Source organism: Lampetra fluviatilis, chromosome 58 (assembly GCF_964198595.1).
Source record: "Lampetra fluviatilis chromosome 58, kcLamFluv1.1, whole genome shotgun sequence".
Classification (NCBI taxonomy): Eukaryota; Metazoa; Chordata; class Hyperoartia; order Petromyzontiformes; family Petromyzontidae; genus Lampetra; species Lampetra fluviatilis.
Genome location: NC_136332.1, coordinates 2048467 through 2063324, shown reverse-complemented (window position 1 = coordinate 2063324; position 14858 = coordinate 2048467). Strand labels below are relative to the sequence as shown.

Below are 14858 nucleotides of genomic sequence, written 5' to 3'. Positions count from 1 at the left end.
GATTCTAGATTTTAAGTTTTCGTGACTGCAAGGATTCATACTCTTTGGTTTTTTCGGTAAAGTCACGCTATATGCAAGTCCATTGATTGTGTTATTATTGACTCAAATTGTAAATGTCATAGTGGGTTTACTCTCCAACACACAGCCGATGTGCTGAACTAGTAACGAATTGGCCACGTTTAGTTTACGTGACAAAGCCTTACTATAATACTGGCAGAGGAGGTTCCAAAGCCTTACTAGTTGGCTATGTCGGGTGGTTGCGGGTTTAACGACACATTTATATTTACTGAATCTAACTCCCCCCCTCCCCCACAAAAAACCCTTTCATGAATACTGCTACTACAACTATGTTTGAAACCGAGTAAATTCTGGCACGAAATTTTGTTCATGCCACGATTGCAGGTGGATCGTGGGTGCCCTTCAAAGATTTCAAGCAACAACTAAAAACGGCACACACACACACTTTTCTCTCTAAGGCCACTTAGTCTAAAAGACAATGAATCATTGTGTTATCGGAGCATTGTTTGTATGTTCACCACAAGTAATGTGTGTGGTTAATGCAGTAACTTGATTCCTCGCAAAGGTTCTCTATGTGATGTTTGAACATCTTAACACAACTCCCGTTTTATTGCCAGAAACGGTAAAAAATGTCCCATAGATACAAAGACAAAGAGCCCCCGTGTAGCTTTAACAGACTGTTGTTGTAAGTGCTGTTAGCGAGTAGCACCTATGAAGGCCGGCACGGCACACAAGGGAGTGGGTGGCCAGCACCACGCCCGACCGCCTTTGTCTCCCCAGTGGCGATGTTTACCGCACCAGGTACTCATTTGAGGCCGAGTCGACCTAGGTGAGGCCCAGAACAGGTTCAGATAACACTATGCAACACAATTTTTATTCCTGGATAGTAAGTGTTATTTCGTAATTGCTTATGCCTAAAAAGTGTAGTGTCTTAAAAAATTACTCACACGTTGTAACAAGTCACCTGCTTACACTTTATTCACCTATTCTTGCACCAGTTGTAGGCACTTTTATAACTATCTGTACAGTCACTTATGGTTAACTTCTCCCTACTCTTATCTACATTTTGCCTCCCTTATCCTGCGCTCAGCAGCTCTGCTCTCAGCAACTTCACACACAGTGTCTACACACACAGCGTCTCCGCACACAGCGTCTTCGCACACATCGTCTTCGTACACAGCGTTTCCACACACAGCGACTCTACCTCCCCACCGCTGCCCTCAGCTACGCTCCCTCAGACCCACTCACCCGTCTGTCCCGGGCGGGGGGATCAGCCAACACCGGCCCGACGACGGCGTGAGGGTTGAGGTCCCGTTGACGGCTAGAGATGTCTTCACTTGGTCCCCGGCAACAATTATCCGCTCACGCACACGCCCTTATACCCCCCTGCCAATTATCTGAGACCTCTCGTGCATCTTTTTAAATCCTTTATATTAAGTTCGCTTGCTTGCTTGCGTGCTTGCTTGCTTGCTTGCGTGCGTGCTTGCTTGCTTACGACCGTGCAAATATTTCGGTCGTTTTTTAACCCACTTCCCGTGATCCAATCAAGCTGACATTTTCCACACAGACTCGTTGTGCGAGACAATTAATGTTCGTGAAAAAAAATTCCCAAAATTTTACACTGTTTAGGGAAAACAAATTAAATATTGAATTACCAATTGCTTAATACTGGCAGACAATCATCTGACCCATAGGTGGCAGCCATCTCAAGCCAGAGGACGAGAAGACTCTAGCCGCCACGCATATAAAGGATTTATAGTGAAAAACTTTGTTTTTACGGGTTTACTTGTTAAGCTCTCGCCAGGCTGGTGCCTTTTGGCCCATCAATCAACCCTCATCTCCCTGCTCCCTGGCAACACCTCCGGTCTCAACGTGCACAACCGGTTGACCCCGTTTGCACCTGCTTTGCCCCTTACAACTGTCGGTTTGTCCATGCAAACCTCACGTGCACCTGTTTGCCCTCGCGTATTTTACTACTCTACAAAAGTATAGAAAATGGATATTATTCTCCACAAACTTTACTTTTGTGACCAGGACAGTGATATTGTGAAATGTACCTATTTTCAATGAGAAATTAGGAAATACCACTTACTACCCAGGAACAAAAATAAAATAAAAACATTGATACACAGTGTTAATCGTCACCAGTGTCAGCCATGAGTGGCAATCGAACTCGGGTCTCCGGGTTCTTAGCACAGCGTGCAGGCCGCTACACCGCCGCTACACCGCCGCTACACCGCCGCTACACCGCCGCTACACCGCCGCTACACCGCCGCTACACCGCCGCTACACCGCCGCTACACCGCCGCTACACCACCACTCTCCCCCCATAGAGAGACAAAGATCCCCCATATAGCCTTAACTGTTGGGGAAAGTGCTGTGAGCGAACACCCACATAAACATGCATACCCACACGTAAGGATACAGACCTACAAACAAATGTACACACGTACAGAGGTAAACAAATACGCACCGTACGTAGCCAACCGTGATAATCGCAGGCGGGCGGGGGAAGGACAACAAGCTAAACACACAAAAAGCAGTTCTAAAGAAATGAGATTGTGTCAATCCAGATGATGATGATTTAAAGTGCATCGCTCCCAGTAGTTTCCTTAATATCGGAATGAAGAGCGTTCCAGACGGCCACAGAAGCGCGTATCTGAAGATGCTGCGCGTTGCGCTTGGTGCTGCTGTCGTTCGATGGCGAGCCGAGGACGACGAAAACGCCACGCACTCCCAAAAATACTTTTGTGTCATTTTTCCAAATCACTTGCGGACTCTTGCCCCACCAGCAGCACCACCACCCCACAGCTACCCCCAACCCCTCTCCCCAGCATCCTCCCCCCGCTCCACAGGCGTTTGAAGGAGGCTGATCGAGGTGATCGGTCCATGATGGACGCCCCCTTTGATTTCCGTGTAAACATTTGAGTGAAGGGTTCCATTTAGGGCTTCTTTTTTTTTGTTCCAACAACGCAAGTCCCCCCCCCCCCGCTTCTTTGATGGCGCCCGCAGACTTTTTTTGCCATCTGGCGGCGCAGGAAGAGCAGAAATGTATTTTTTGCCCCTTTTGGTTCATGCTGCTCAAGGGGGAAGGGGGGGACAGAGTTGACCCCCAACCCCTCCAGTGAAAGTGTTGATGTTCGGAACTTCGCCCTCTTCCTCTGAGGGCCGCTCTCGTTCCCCGGGACCGCGTCTGCTCCGCGTTCGTTGCAGACACCTGCGGGAGGCCACACTCACTCACACGCGTCGTGTTGCTCCACTTTCGCCCCCCAGTAACATCTCTGGAGCGTGCATCGTCCTTCTCTACATCTCGATAACGTTGCATTGTTTGGTTTTTACATTTGCAATGCCATTGTGTGCACAGGGCTATACCGCATAAATTTAACTGGAAACTTGTGTCCTTCCCCGGCACCTACGACTAGCACTATTGGCTAAACGTACGGTGTGAAAGAAGTTTAACATACATACAAACTATTTCACAATACACACTACACTACTATACACTGCACTACTACAATATACACTACTACACACTACACTACACTACTTAACACTACACGACTATACACTCCAATGAGCACTGTCCAACATACATTCTACACGTCTTGAACATCTTCTCTCCTTACGTGATCTGTGCAACATCTCCTTGCAAGATCTCTCTCTCTCTGTGACCTCTGTGTAACATTTCTGTGTGTGGGCGTAATTTCACTTTTTGCGTGATCTGTGTAATATCTCCGTTTGACATTTCCCTGCGAGATCTATGTGTGTGTCTGTGTGATCTCTGTGTGTGTGATCTGTGTGTGTGTGTGATATGTGTGTCTGTGTGTGTGTGATATGTGTGTGTCTGTGTGATCTCTGTGTGTGTGATCTCTGTGTGTGTGTGATGTGTGTGCGATGTGTGTGTGTGATCTCTGTGTGTATGTGCGATCTGTGTGTGTGTGTGTGTGATGTGTGTGATATGTGTGTCTCTGTGTGTGTGTGATCTATGTGTGTGCGATCTGTGTGTGTGTGATCTCTGTGTGTATGTGTGCGATCTGTGTGTGTGCGATCTGTGTGTGTGCGATGTGTGTGTGTGTGATCTCTGTGTGTATGTGTGCGATCTCTGTGCGTGTATGATGTGTGTGTGGTCTCTGTGTGTCTGTGTGTGTGATCTGTGTGTGTGTGATCTGTGTGTGAGATCTGTGTGTGTGTGATCTGTGTGTGTGTGATCTGTGTGTGTGTGATGTGTGTGCGATCTGTGTGTCTGTGTGTGTGTTCGATCTGTGTGTGTGTGCGATCTGTGTGTCTGTGTGTGTGTGTGTGATGTGTGTGCGATCTGTGTGTCTGTTTGTGTGCGATCTGTGTGTGTGATCTGTGTGTGTCTGTGTGTGTGTGATGTGTGTGCGATCTGTGTGTCTGTGTGTGTGTGATCTGTGTGTGTCTGTGTGTGTGTGATGTGTGTGCGATCTGTGTGTCTGTGTGTGTGTGATCTGTGTGTGTGTCAGGCGGAGTGTTTTGGTTGTGGTTTTTCTATTAAGTCTCTCACACTGAGCAGGAATGAAAGGTCAGGCGCTAGGAACTCGAATAATATTTGTCCACATGACGGCATTAGAGACAAACGCAGCTCCTATTACAGAGCTACACACACTCACACATACACCAGCAATATACTGCACATTCACATGCATATATACTCACGTATACAAAGACAAAGGTCCACCTTATAGCCGCTAACAGACTGTTGGGGCAAGTGCTGTAGCGAGTAGCAGCACCTATGAAGGCCGGCACGGCACACGAGGGGGTGGGTGGCCAGCACCACGTCCGGCCGACTTTGTCTCCCCAGCGGCGATGTATACACATCGCATCGGGTACTCATTTGAGGCTGAGTCGACCTAGGGGAGGCCCAGGACCGGTTCAGACAATCGACACCGGGTGTTGTGTGGTCGCGAGCGGGAATCGAACTCGCGCTAACCGCTGCGCCACCGCTCCCCCCACTCACCCACTTACAACACGGACACTCCCCAAAGCGCCCACCCTCTCACTCTCTCGCAATACGTCTGCTCCTTTAAAACCCACGTTCACTCTTGGCAAGAGTGAATATTCGTAACATCTTCTACCTGCTAACTCCTCCCGTCTTCCTCCGAGACGCCTCTATTGCGCCTGCGATTGTATCTCTGTGCAAGTCAGTCGCTAGCACTTTGTATGGGGAGTGTGTTGATATATGTGCATGTATAGCCGACGTATGTGAGTATCAGGGTTACTCTTTCCTATGTGAGAACGCGTGCCTGTGATTTTATATTGCACGTGTATGAGTGTGTGTAGGTTTGTCCATGTGTGTATGTGTGAGTACATATATCATACATGTGAGTGCATGCATGTTGGTATATGTGCGTGTGTCTACTAGAATGTGTGTGTATATCGGTTCATGTGTCTGATTATGTGCTTTGCTAACAGCACTTGCCCCAACAGTCTGTTACAGGCTTTACGGGGAATATTTGTCTGTGTGTGAGTCTTTAGATTAGAACCAGGTACATCTTGAGAGTTTATTAACCTCTTGACACATTTTAATCTATAAGATGATAATTATACAATTAACACAGGCGCTGTTATTGTAAAATTAGCCTTCACCAAATGTACGCGTATATTCGGTATATATTATAATCTCTTTGCATCTTCATCACCAATTTTTATTAAGCACATGTAATATTTGTTTTATTCTTAATTAGTATCTACAACTGCAATCGCATTCAGCGGCAGAGTTAAATCAATTTAACAAAATGTGCGCACAAATGGTGAATCTGGCAAACGAGGCAGCGGTCTCAATGTGAGTATCATTTTGCTCAACAGACTTGAGACTTTCTTTGCTTAACTTCCAAAGAAAAGTTATTGATTATTGTAGCCGCTGCTGCTACTGCCAACTGCAGCTTATTACGACAAGAGTTTCCCATTCGTATCGAGATAGCCTGATGCGCAATTCGTATTTGGCTGAACTTTGATGACAAACACGGCCGATCGTCATGAAAACAACATTTGAACAAATTAAGAATCAACGCGATATTAACACCAATAACAAAAAGGTTGTAAACGTTATACATTTATTCTGCAATTTTTTTTTCAAACTCTCTAACTACAACAACGAAGCAAATCATTAGGCCAGGTCAATGTTGAATGGGCCATTGATTCACGACACGGGGGATATGCTTTGTGCGCAACCCTGAAATTCCTTTGCTCAGCTCACTGCTTGCGGAACAGGGTGGGGGCCTGCCACTAGAGGCAGCTATACAAGAGCCAGAAGGTTGAATAGCGGGAGGTGGATAAAACGAACATTCCTGTTTTAGAACCGCAGAAATTCACAAATGTCTCCGCGCGACTGCCATCCGTCTCTCTCCCTCTTCCTGCTGCTGCTCCTCCTGCCGCCACCGCTGCCGTTGTTGATTGAGGGGAGCCCCATGGGGGTGGTTGGGGGGCCTATGTCTCTGGGGGGCTCCTCGACCCCACACCGAGTGCGCTATTCCCACGCTGGGCTGTGTCCGAACGAGGTGAACCCCAACCTCTGGGTCGACGCGCAGAGCACTTGCGAGAAGGAATGCACGGCCGACCACGTGGGTCTCTCACCACACTCACCACCATACTCACCACCATTACCACCATACTCACCACCACCATCACCACCATACTCACCACCATTACCACACTCACCACCACCATCACCACCATACTCACCACCATTACCACACTCACCACCACCATCACCACCATACTCACCACCATTACCACACTCACCACCACCATACTCTCCACCATTACCACACTCACCACCACCATCACCACCATACTCACCACCATTACCACACTCACCACCACCATCACCACCATACTCACCACCATTACCACACTCACCACCACCATCACCACCATACTCACCACCATTACCACACTCACCACCACCACCACCGCCATACTCACCACCATTACCACACTCACCACCACCACCACCACCATACTCACCACCATTACCACACTCACCACCACCATCACCACCATACTCACCACCATTACCACACTCACCACCACCATCACCACCATACTCACCACCATTACCACACTCACCACCACCATCACCACCATACTCACCACCATTACCACACTCACCACCACTATCACCACCATACTCACCACTATTACCACACTGACCACCACCAGCACCACCATTACCACACTCACCACCACCATTACCACCATACTCACCACCATTACCACACTCACCACCACCAGCACCACCATACTCACCACCATTACCACACTCACCACCACCATCACTACCACCCTCACCACAATCACCAACATCACCACACTCAACAATACCACCACCCTCACCACCATACTCACCACCATTACCACACTCACCACCATCACTATACAATACCATACTCACCACCAACACACTCACCACCATACTCACCAAAACACCACCATCAACACACTCACCATCACCACCATTACCAGCACACTCACCACCATCACTACCACCATTACCACCGCACTCACCCCCATCAACTCCACCCTCACCACTCTCACCACCCTCACCACCATCACCACCTTCACCACCATCACCACCATCACCACCATCACCACCCTCACCACCCTCACCACCTTCACTACCACCACCACCATCACCACAAGAACCATCACCACCCTCACCACCATCACCACCATCACCACCATCACCACCTTCACCACCATCACCACCACCACCACCACCACCACCCTCACCACTCTCACCACCAGGTGTGCGAAACCCATGAGAAATGCTGCCAGAACGTGTGCGGATCTCGGAGCTGCGTGGCTTCCCGCTTCATGGCCCCTTCCTCCTCCACCTCCTCCTCGTCCTACGCGGCCGACCAGAGGAGACCCCCTTTTGGGAGACAAAGGGGACCGGGAGCCACCTGCGCCCGGGTCATCTGCGCCCAGCAGGGGTCACGATGCGACCTATGGGACGGGCAGCCAATCTGCAGGTGAGAAATCGTCGTCGTCATCATCATCACCGTCATCATTGTTTTTGTCATTATTTACCACTCGCAGATGTTTGTTATAACCTTGGCACAACCACGTGGAAGGTGAGTCGAGTCAGACGTTAACTCATGGCGAGATGTTAACCACCTCGCCTGGTACGCAGGAGGTCGCAGGCTCGATCACGACCCTGACGCCTGCTGCTGTATATTTGGAGTTTGCGTGTCTCTCCCTCATCATCATCACGATGGCTAGGAGATGTTAACTACCTCGCCTGGTATACAGGAGGTCGTGGGCTCGATCTCGACCCTGACACCTTCTGTATATATGTAGTTTGCGTGTCTCTCACTCTCTCATGATCATCACGGTGGCTAGGAGATTTTAACTACCTCGCCTGGTATACAGGATGTCGTGGGCTCGATCTCGACCCTGACACCTTCTATATATTTGGAGTTTGCGTGTCTCTCTTTGCGGGGTAACATAAGTGTTTGCTCCGGGTCCTGCGGGGTTCCCCTTCATCATTTAGAATCAAGGCGTTTAGAGTTTATATTTGGCTGCTATAAATGTCCACGTGATGATAATCCTACTTCGTTGAGCAATCATTTGTGATAGCCAGGTGGTCAATTCTGAAACAAGCTACACAGCTCAGTGAGGCGTTACCTGGTCAAAATATAAACGTTTAAGTAGTTTATCTGGAGTCATAGTAGACTCTCGATTATCCAGTTGCGGAGATTTTGACGTAAACTAATAACGCATGTATGTTTCCCCGTAAGGCCAAAATTAATAATCTAAAAACAGTGATACAACAATGTTATTCTTGGAAATGTTTATTACAAAGTAAACCGACTAAATATGAGTTGCTCCGGTTAATCTGGAATCCACGTGAGATCGCCGCTACAGTACAGTAGTTGCCATATCTTTACAACAGTGGGGCGGAGTTGATGTTGATTGGCGTGGCTCTGCTGCTGTTATCCACTTAGTGGGCCGAGTTTTCTGCTGGGCGGGAGCAGGAAAGTGTCATCACTGATCTCGCATATCGATCGATCGTTAGTATTCGTTCTAAATACAGAGAGTAACAATCGAAATCTTCAGCTGTGCTTCATTTTGAGTCATTTATTGAATCATTTATTTCGTGATTTTTATTTATACCCTAGATTACTAGTTTTTGCCATTGAGATCCGTGGGAAATTGTTATATTTTGGACTATCCGCGATTTCGAATTTTCCGCGGCCATCGTCCCCGACATTAGCATGGATAATCGAGAGTTTACTGTATATATTGTATATAAATACAATACAGGGACTTCTCTACTTAAGAACGAGTTAGGTTCCAGAGGTTTGTTCGGAAGTCTATTTGTTCGTAAGTCCAACTTTACTCCTGGCGATTCCAAACACGTTGTACAGAGTGTACACTAAACACGGGGAATGGTTTAAAAGTTGTATACTTTCCTGTAGATGTCACTGGTTCTTCATGTTCTGCAGATGCTTCTGGTTCTTCATGTTCTGTAGATGTAGATGCGACTGGGTCTTCACGTTCTGCAGATGTAGATGCCACTGGTTCTTCACATTCTGTCGATGTAGATGCCACTGGTTCTTGGTATTCTGCAGATGTAGATGCCACTCGTTTTTCACATTCTGTCGATGGAGATGCCACAGGTTCTTCACGTCCTGCAGTTGTAGATGCCACTGGTTCTTCACGTTCTGCAGATGTATATGTCACTGGTTCTTCACGTTCTGTAGATGCCACTGGTTATTCGTGTTCTGCAGCTGTAGATGCCACTCGTTATTCACATTCTGTCGATGTAGATGCCACTGGTTCTTCACGTTCTGCAAATGTATATGTCACTGGTTATTCACGTCCTGCAGTTGTAGATGCCACTGGTTCATCACGTTCTGCAGATGTAGATGCCACTGAATATGCATGTTCTGCAAATGTAGATGCAACTGGTTCTTCACGTTCTGCACATGTAGATGCCACTGGTTCATCACGTTCTGGACATGTAGATGCCACTGGTTCTTCGTGTTCTGCAACTGTAGATGCCACTCGTTCTTCATGTTCTTAAAATGTAGATGCCACTCGTTCTTCATGTTCTGCAGATTTAGATGCCATCGGTTCTTCACGTTTTGCAGATTTAGATACCACTGGTTCTTCACGTTTTGCAGATGTACATGCAACTGGTTCTTGATGTTCTGCAGATGTAGATGCCACTGATTTTTTACATTCTGCAGATGTAGATGCCACTGGTTGTTTACGTTCTGCAGATGATGCCACTGGTTGTTTACGTTCTGCAGATGTAGATGCTACCACTGGCATTTATCGCGCGACGGTTGAACTTACAACTCTTGTTCTGAACAGGCAACTCGACATACGGGACAGGTTTTGTTCATATCTCTGAAAGTTTGCAAGTCAAATGTTCGCAAGTGGAGGAGTCCCTGTAATTATATTGTGTACTAGCTTTACTACCCATCTTCGCCCGGGACTTGGATTTACCACGCCCGGCCGCCTTTGTCTCCCCAGTGGCGATGTTCACACACCACTTACTCGTTTGAGGCTGAGTCGACCTAGTGGAAGCCCCGGACCGGTTCAAATAATCGTCACTGGTGGTGGCCTTGAGCGGGAATCGAACTTGGGTAGCCGGGTTCGTAGCGCAGCACGCGAAACGCTACGCAGTCGCTGCTCCCCCCCCCCACACAGGATAAAGACAAATACCCCCCGTGTAGCCTGTGAGACTGTAGGCGGCAAGTGCTGTTAGCGAGCACCTATGAAGGCCGGCACGGCACATGAGGGGGTGGGTGGCCAGCACCACACCCGGCCGCCTTTGTCTCCCCAGTGGCGATGTTCACACACCACACCAAGGTACTCGTTTGAGGCTGAGTCGACCTAGGGGAGGCCCAAGACCGGTTCAAATAATAGTCACCGGTGGTGGCCGTGAGCGGGAATCGAATTCGGGTCGCCGGGTTCGTAGCGCAGCGTAGCGCTAACCACTACACTACAATGCGTTATGCTTCCCACACGGGTCATATGACAGATGTGACGTCACAGCTCACTTGCCGTGCAAAAAAAAAACATTATTGAGCCCCCCCCCCCAAAAAAATACAAAAGTTTATTTTTATAATTTTTTTCATGGTGTACAGTCTGGAAAGTACCCACATGGCAAATTTCAAGTTTGTTGCATGTCGGGAAGTAGGCTAAACATTTTGAACAGACACACATCATCACAAATTTCCCTTTTATATATAAAGATATGTTTTGTTGTATATATATTTATAATCCCCGGCCGCGGGCATCTCCCGGCGTGCCCCGTGGTGCGGTGCAGGTGCAGGGACCGTTGTGAGCCGGACCCCAGCTTCACGTGCGCGTCGGATGGCCTCACCTACTACAACCGCTGCTACATGGACGCCGAGGCGTGCAACAAGGGGGTCGCGCTAGCGGTCGTGCCCTGCAGGTGTCTCCCGCACGGAGGAGCTAGAGATGATGTGTAGAGATGCGTAGGGATGCATAGAGATGCAAAGAGGTGCATAGAGGAGGAGACACATGGAGACATAGAAATACGTAGAGACACATATAGATACATAGACACATAGAGATACGTAGAGATGCATAGAGATACACAGAGACACATAGAGACGTAGAGACACATAGATACACACTAATCTGCCACTAAACGCACCATCGTCACGTTACTCTACAACAACATCAAATTATAAAAGTCTAAACAATGAGAATACAGTATAGATTTTTACACATACTATTGTAATGAGACGTCTTCAGACACGACTTGTATAGCGTTCCTTATTTAAGTCTGAATACTTTTGGCGACAGGGTCACAGAGTAACAACAGCGCTGACTGAATTATAGCTAAGTCGACCATATAGCAACGATGGTGACGTACAACTATATAGCTGGCTGACTCTCTAGTGACGACGGCGACGAAGGCTATGTAGACGACTGACGACACAGCGACGACGGCAACAAAGAGACGACAGCGACGACAGCCAGGACCCCGAACCCCCACAACAACCCCGCTCGCCTCCCACTTATATTCATCCAGCATGGCCAAGCTCCGCCCCTGGCCACGCCCCTCTTCTCGTGCTTTCTCGCGGGTTCCGAGAGCTTCCAGATCTATGACCTCTTGACCCTTGTTGGCCTAGTTATCCTCCCCTTGTGGCCGCTCGCATGTGTGTCATCTTATGCTGCACCCATGCACATAGTTAGCACCTAGATAGCGATACTGTCATTACACTATCATTGCATTAACCCGACGCTGACTCCAACCCCTAGGTTTCAACTGTCCTGGTCAGCTGCCTCTTCCGAGTCCAGCACGCAGATATCGAACCAATCCCTCGGGGGTTCAGAGGCCACTTCAATCAACTCTCCCACACCCGCCACTACCGCCCAGCCAGACTCCGGAAGACTGGGCCATGATGAACCTCCCCGGGCCCCGGCAGAAGACGTCGTGGCCCCCGTTCTCCTGTCGAACCCAGTCCACCAGGTAAGATGAACCCATAGACTCACACTGAACCCCATAGACTCATACTGAACCCATAGACTCACATTGAACGCATCGACTCACACTGAACCTATAGACTCACACTGAACCCCATAAACTCACGCTGAACCCATAGACTCACGCTGAACCCATAGACTCACATTGACCCCATAGACTCACATTGAACGCATAGACTCACACTGAACCCAATAGACCTCCACTGGTGCGTCTCTCTCCGCTCAGGTGATCCGCGCCGGAGGCACGGTGAGCTTCGTGTGTGGTATTGGAACTCGCTCCAAGGCCGAGGTGACGTGGGAGAAGCAGCTGCAGCACCCACAGAGCCGGCACGGCGCCGGCAGCAGCAGCAGCAGCGCCGCTGCCACCAGCGCAGCAGGAGGGGCAAGAGGTGCAACAAGAGGCGGTGGTGGTGCTGGTGGTGGTGCTGCTGGTGGTGGTGATGCTGGTGGTGGTGATGGTGCTGCTGGTGGTGGTGCTGCTGGTGGCGGTGGTGGTGCTGGTGGTGGTGATGCTGGTGGTGCTACTGGTGGTGATGCTGCTGATGGTGCTGGCGGTGAGGCTCCCGAGTTGGTTGGGCCAGGCCCCTCCGGGGTGGACGCGGTGATCGTGATGAGGCCCGACCACGTGTACGGCAACGCCGTGGTGACCAACATCGGGCAGCTGGTCATCTACAACGCGCGCCAGGAGGACAGCGGCAGCTACACGTGCCTCGTGTCGAACCGCGCCGGCGCCGTCCGGGCCAGCTTCACTCTCTCCGTCATCCCATTTCCTCCCGCGTCCTCCTCCTCCTCTTCCTCCTCTTCGTCATCGTCTGGCCACAACAGCAACAACCACCACCACAGCCATCACCATCATCAACATCATCTTCATCACCACAGCAACCACCAGCAGCAGCAGCAGCATCACCAGAATCATCAGCAGGACTTTTGTCATCAGCCGGCGGACCGCTACGCCGGCTGCGGAGGCAATCAGCACGTCTTCTGGTTCTATGATGCGCGGCGCAACGGGTGCTACACGTTCCTCCGGGGCGACTGCAGGAGATCGGCATCAAGCAGTGGTGGAGGTGGTGGTGGAGGAGGAGGACACAGAGGCTTCGTGCAAGGAGCTGCAGGAGGCAGGCCTCCTCAAGGTGCTGCGTCTCCACCACGAGCCGCAGCGTCTGCTCAAGGTGACAATTTTGGACAAGCGTGGGGCGCTGCCGCCGCTGCTACTGCCACTGGTGCTGCTGATGGTGGCGGTCTCAATAGAAGACCCTCCCCATTTTCTTCACTGTCATTATCTGGTGGTGGTGGCGGTGTTGGCGGTGTTGGCGGTGCTGACAGCGGTGACGACGATGCATTGGGATCGTTTCCATCATCATCATCGTCATCGTCTTCATCTTCGGCAGCCGCAGCAGCATCGACAGGAGGCCCGTCTGGCACCACCACCACGACCGTCGTCGGAGGCCACAGCAACGCGTTCGAGACGCACGAGGACTGCCGCGCCGCGTGCGTCAACGAGACGGCGCGCCTGTGCTCGCTGCCTCCCGTGCAGGGCCCCTGCAAGGCGTGGGAGACGCGGTGGAGCTACAACCCGCTGGGCAAGCGCTGCGCCACCTTCCTCTATGGGGGCTGCGAGGGCAACGGCAACAGCTTCGCGAGCCGCTCAGCATGCGAGCGCGCGTGCCCCCTGACCTCCGGCACCTCCGTCGGCTCGCCGCCGGCCTCCTCATCCTCTTCGTCTTCCTCGGCGTCCTCGGCGGCGGCGTCGTCTTCGTCCATTTGCCGGCCGTGCAGGACGAAGAACAAAATCGTGCCGAGTTTCTGCCGCAGCGACTTCGCCATCGTCGGACGGATGCTCGAGGTGGTGGACGATGGCACGGACGCGGGCCTCGTGCGCTTCACGGTCGACGAGGTGCTCAAGGACGACAAGATGGGCCTCAAGGCGTTCAACATCAAGCTGCTGGAAATCACCATGCTGCAGGTGGACTGGGGCTGCCCATGCCCCAACATCACCAGCGCGGAGGCTGGCCCCTTGCTGGTGATGGGCGAGGTGCAGGAGGGCATCGCTGTGCTCTACCCGGACAGCTACGTGAGAGCCGTGAGCGAGCGCCGGGCCCGGAAGCTCTACGAGGTGGTGGACAGGAAGACCTGCGACCTCCTGCAGAGGTTTCACGACTAGAGGGTGGTGGTGGTGGTCGTGGTGGTGGTGCTGGTGACGATGAATGGTGGTGGTAGTGGTCATGGTGGTGGTAGTGGTGGTGGCGATGAATGGTGATGATGGTGGTGGTGGTCATGGTGACGATGAATGGTGGTGGTAGTGGTCATGGTGGTGGTAGTGGTGGTGGCGATGCATGGTGATGATG

The 14858-nt window shown here is 50.6% G+C and overlaps 1 protein-coding gene across 1 annotated transcript; it reads left to right on the top strand.

The window, feature by feature from the left end:
• Positions 1 to 6467: 6467 nt before the first annotated feature.
• Positions 6468 to 14674, top strand: LOC144950514 (WAP, Kazal, immunoglobulin, Kunitz and NTR domain-containing protein 2-like). The gene is made up of 7 exons (XM_078880651.1): positions 6468 to 6599; positions 7786 to 8012; positions 11324 to 11452; positions 12289 to 12499; positions 12740 to 12838; positions 13118 to 13643; positions 13902 to 14674. Exons 1-7 carry the CDS (start codon positions 6468 to 6470, stop codon positions 14672 to 14674), a joined length of 2097 nt encoding a protein of 698 aa, XP_078736777.1.
• Positions 14675 to 14858: the final 184 nt, after the last annotated feature.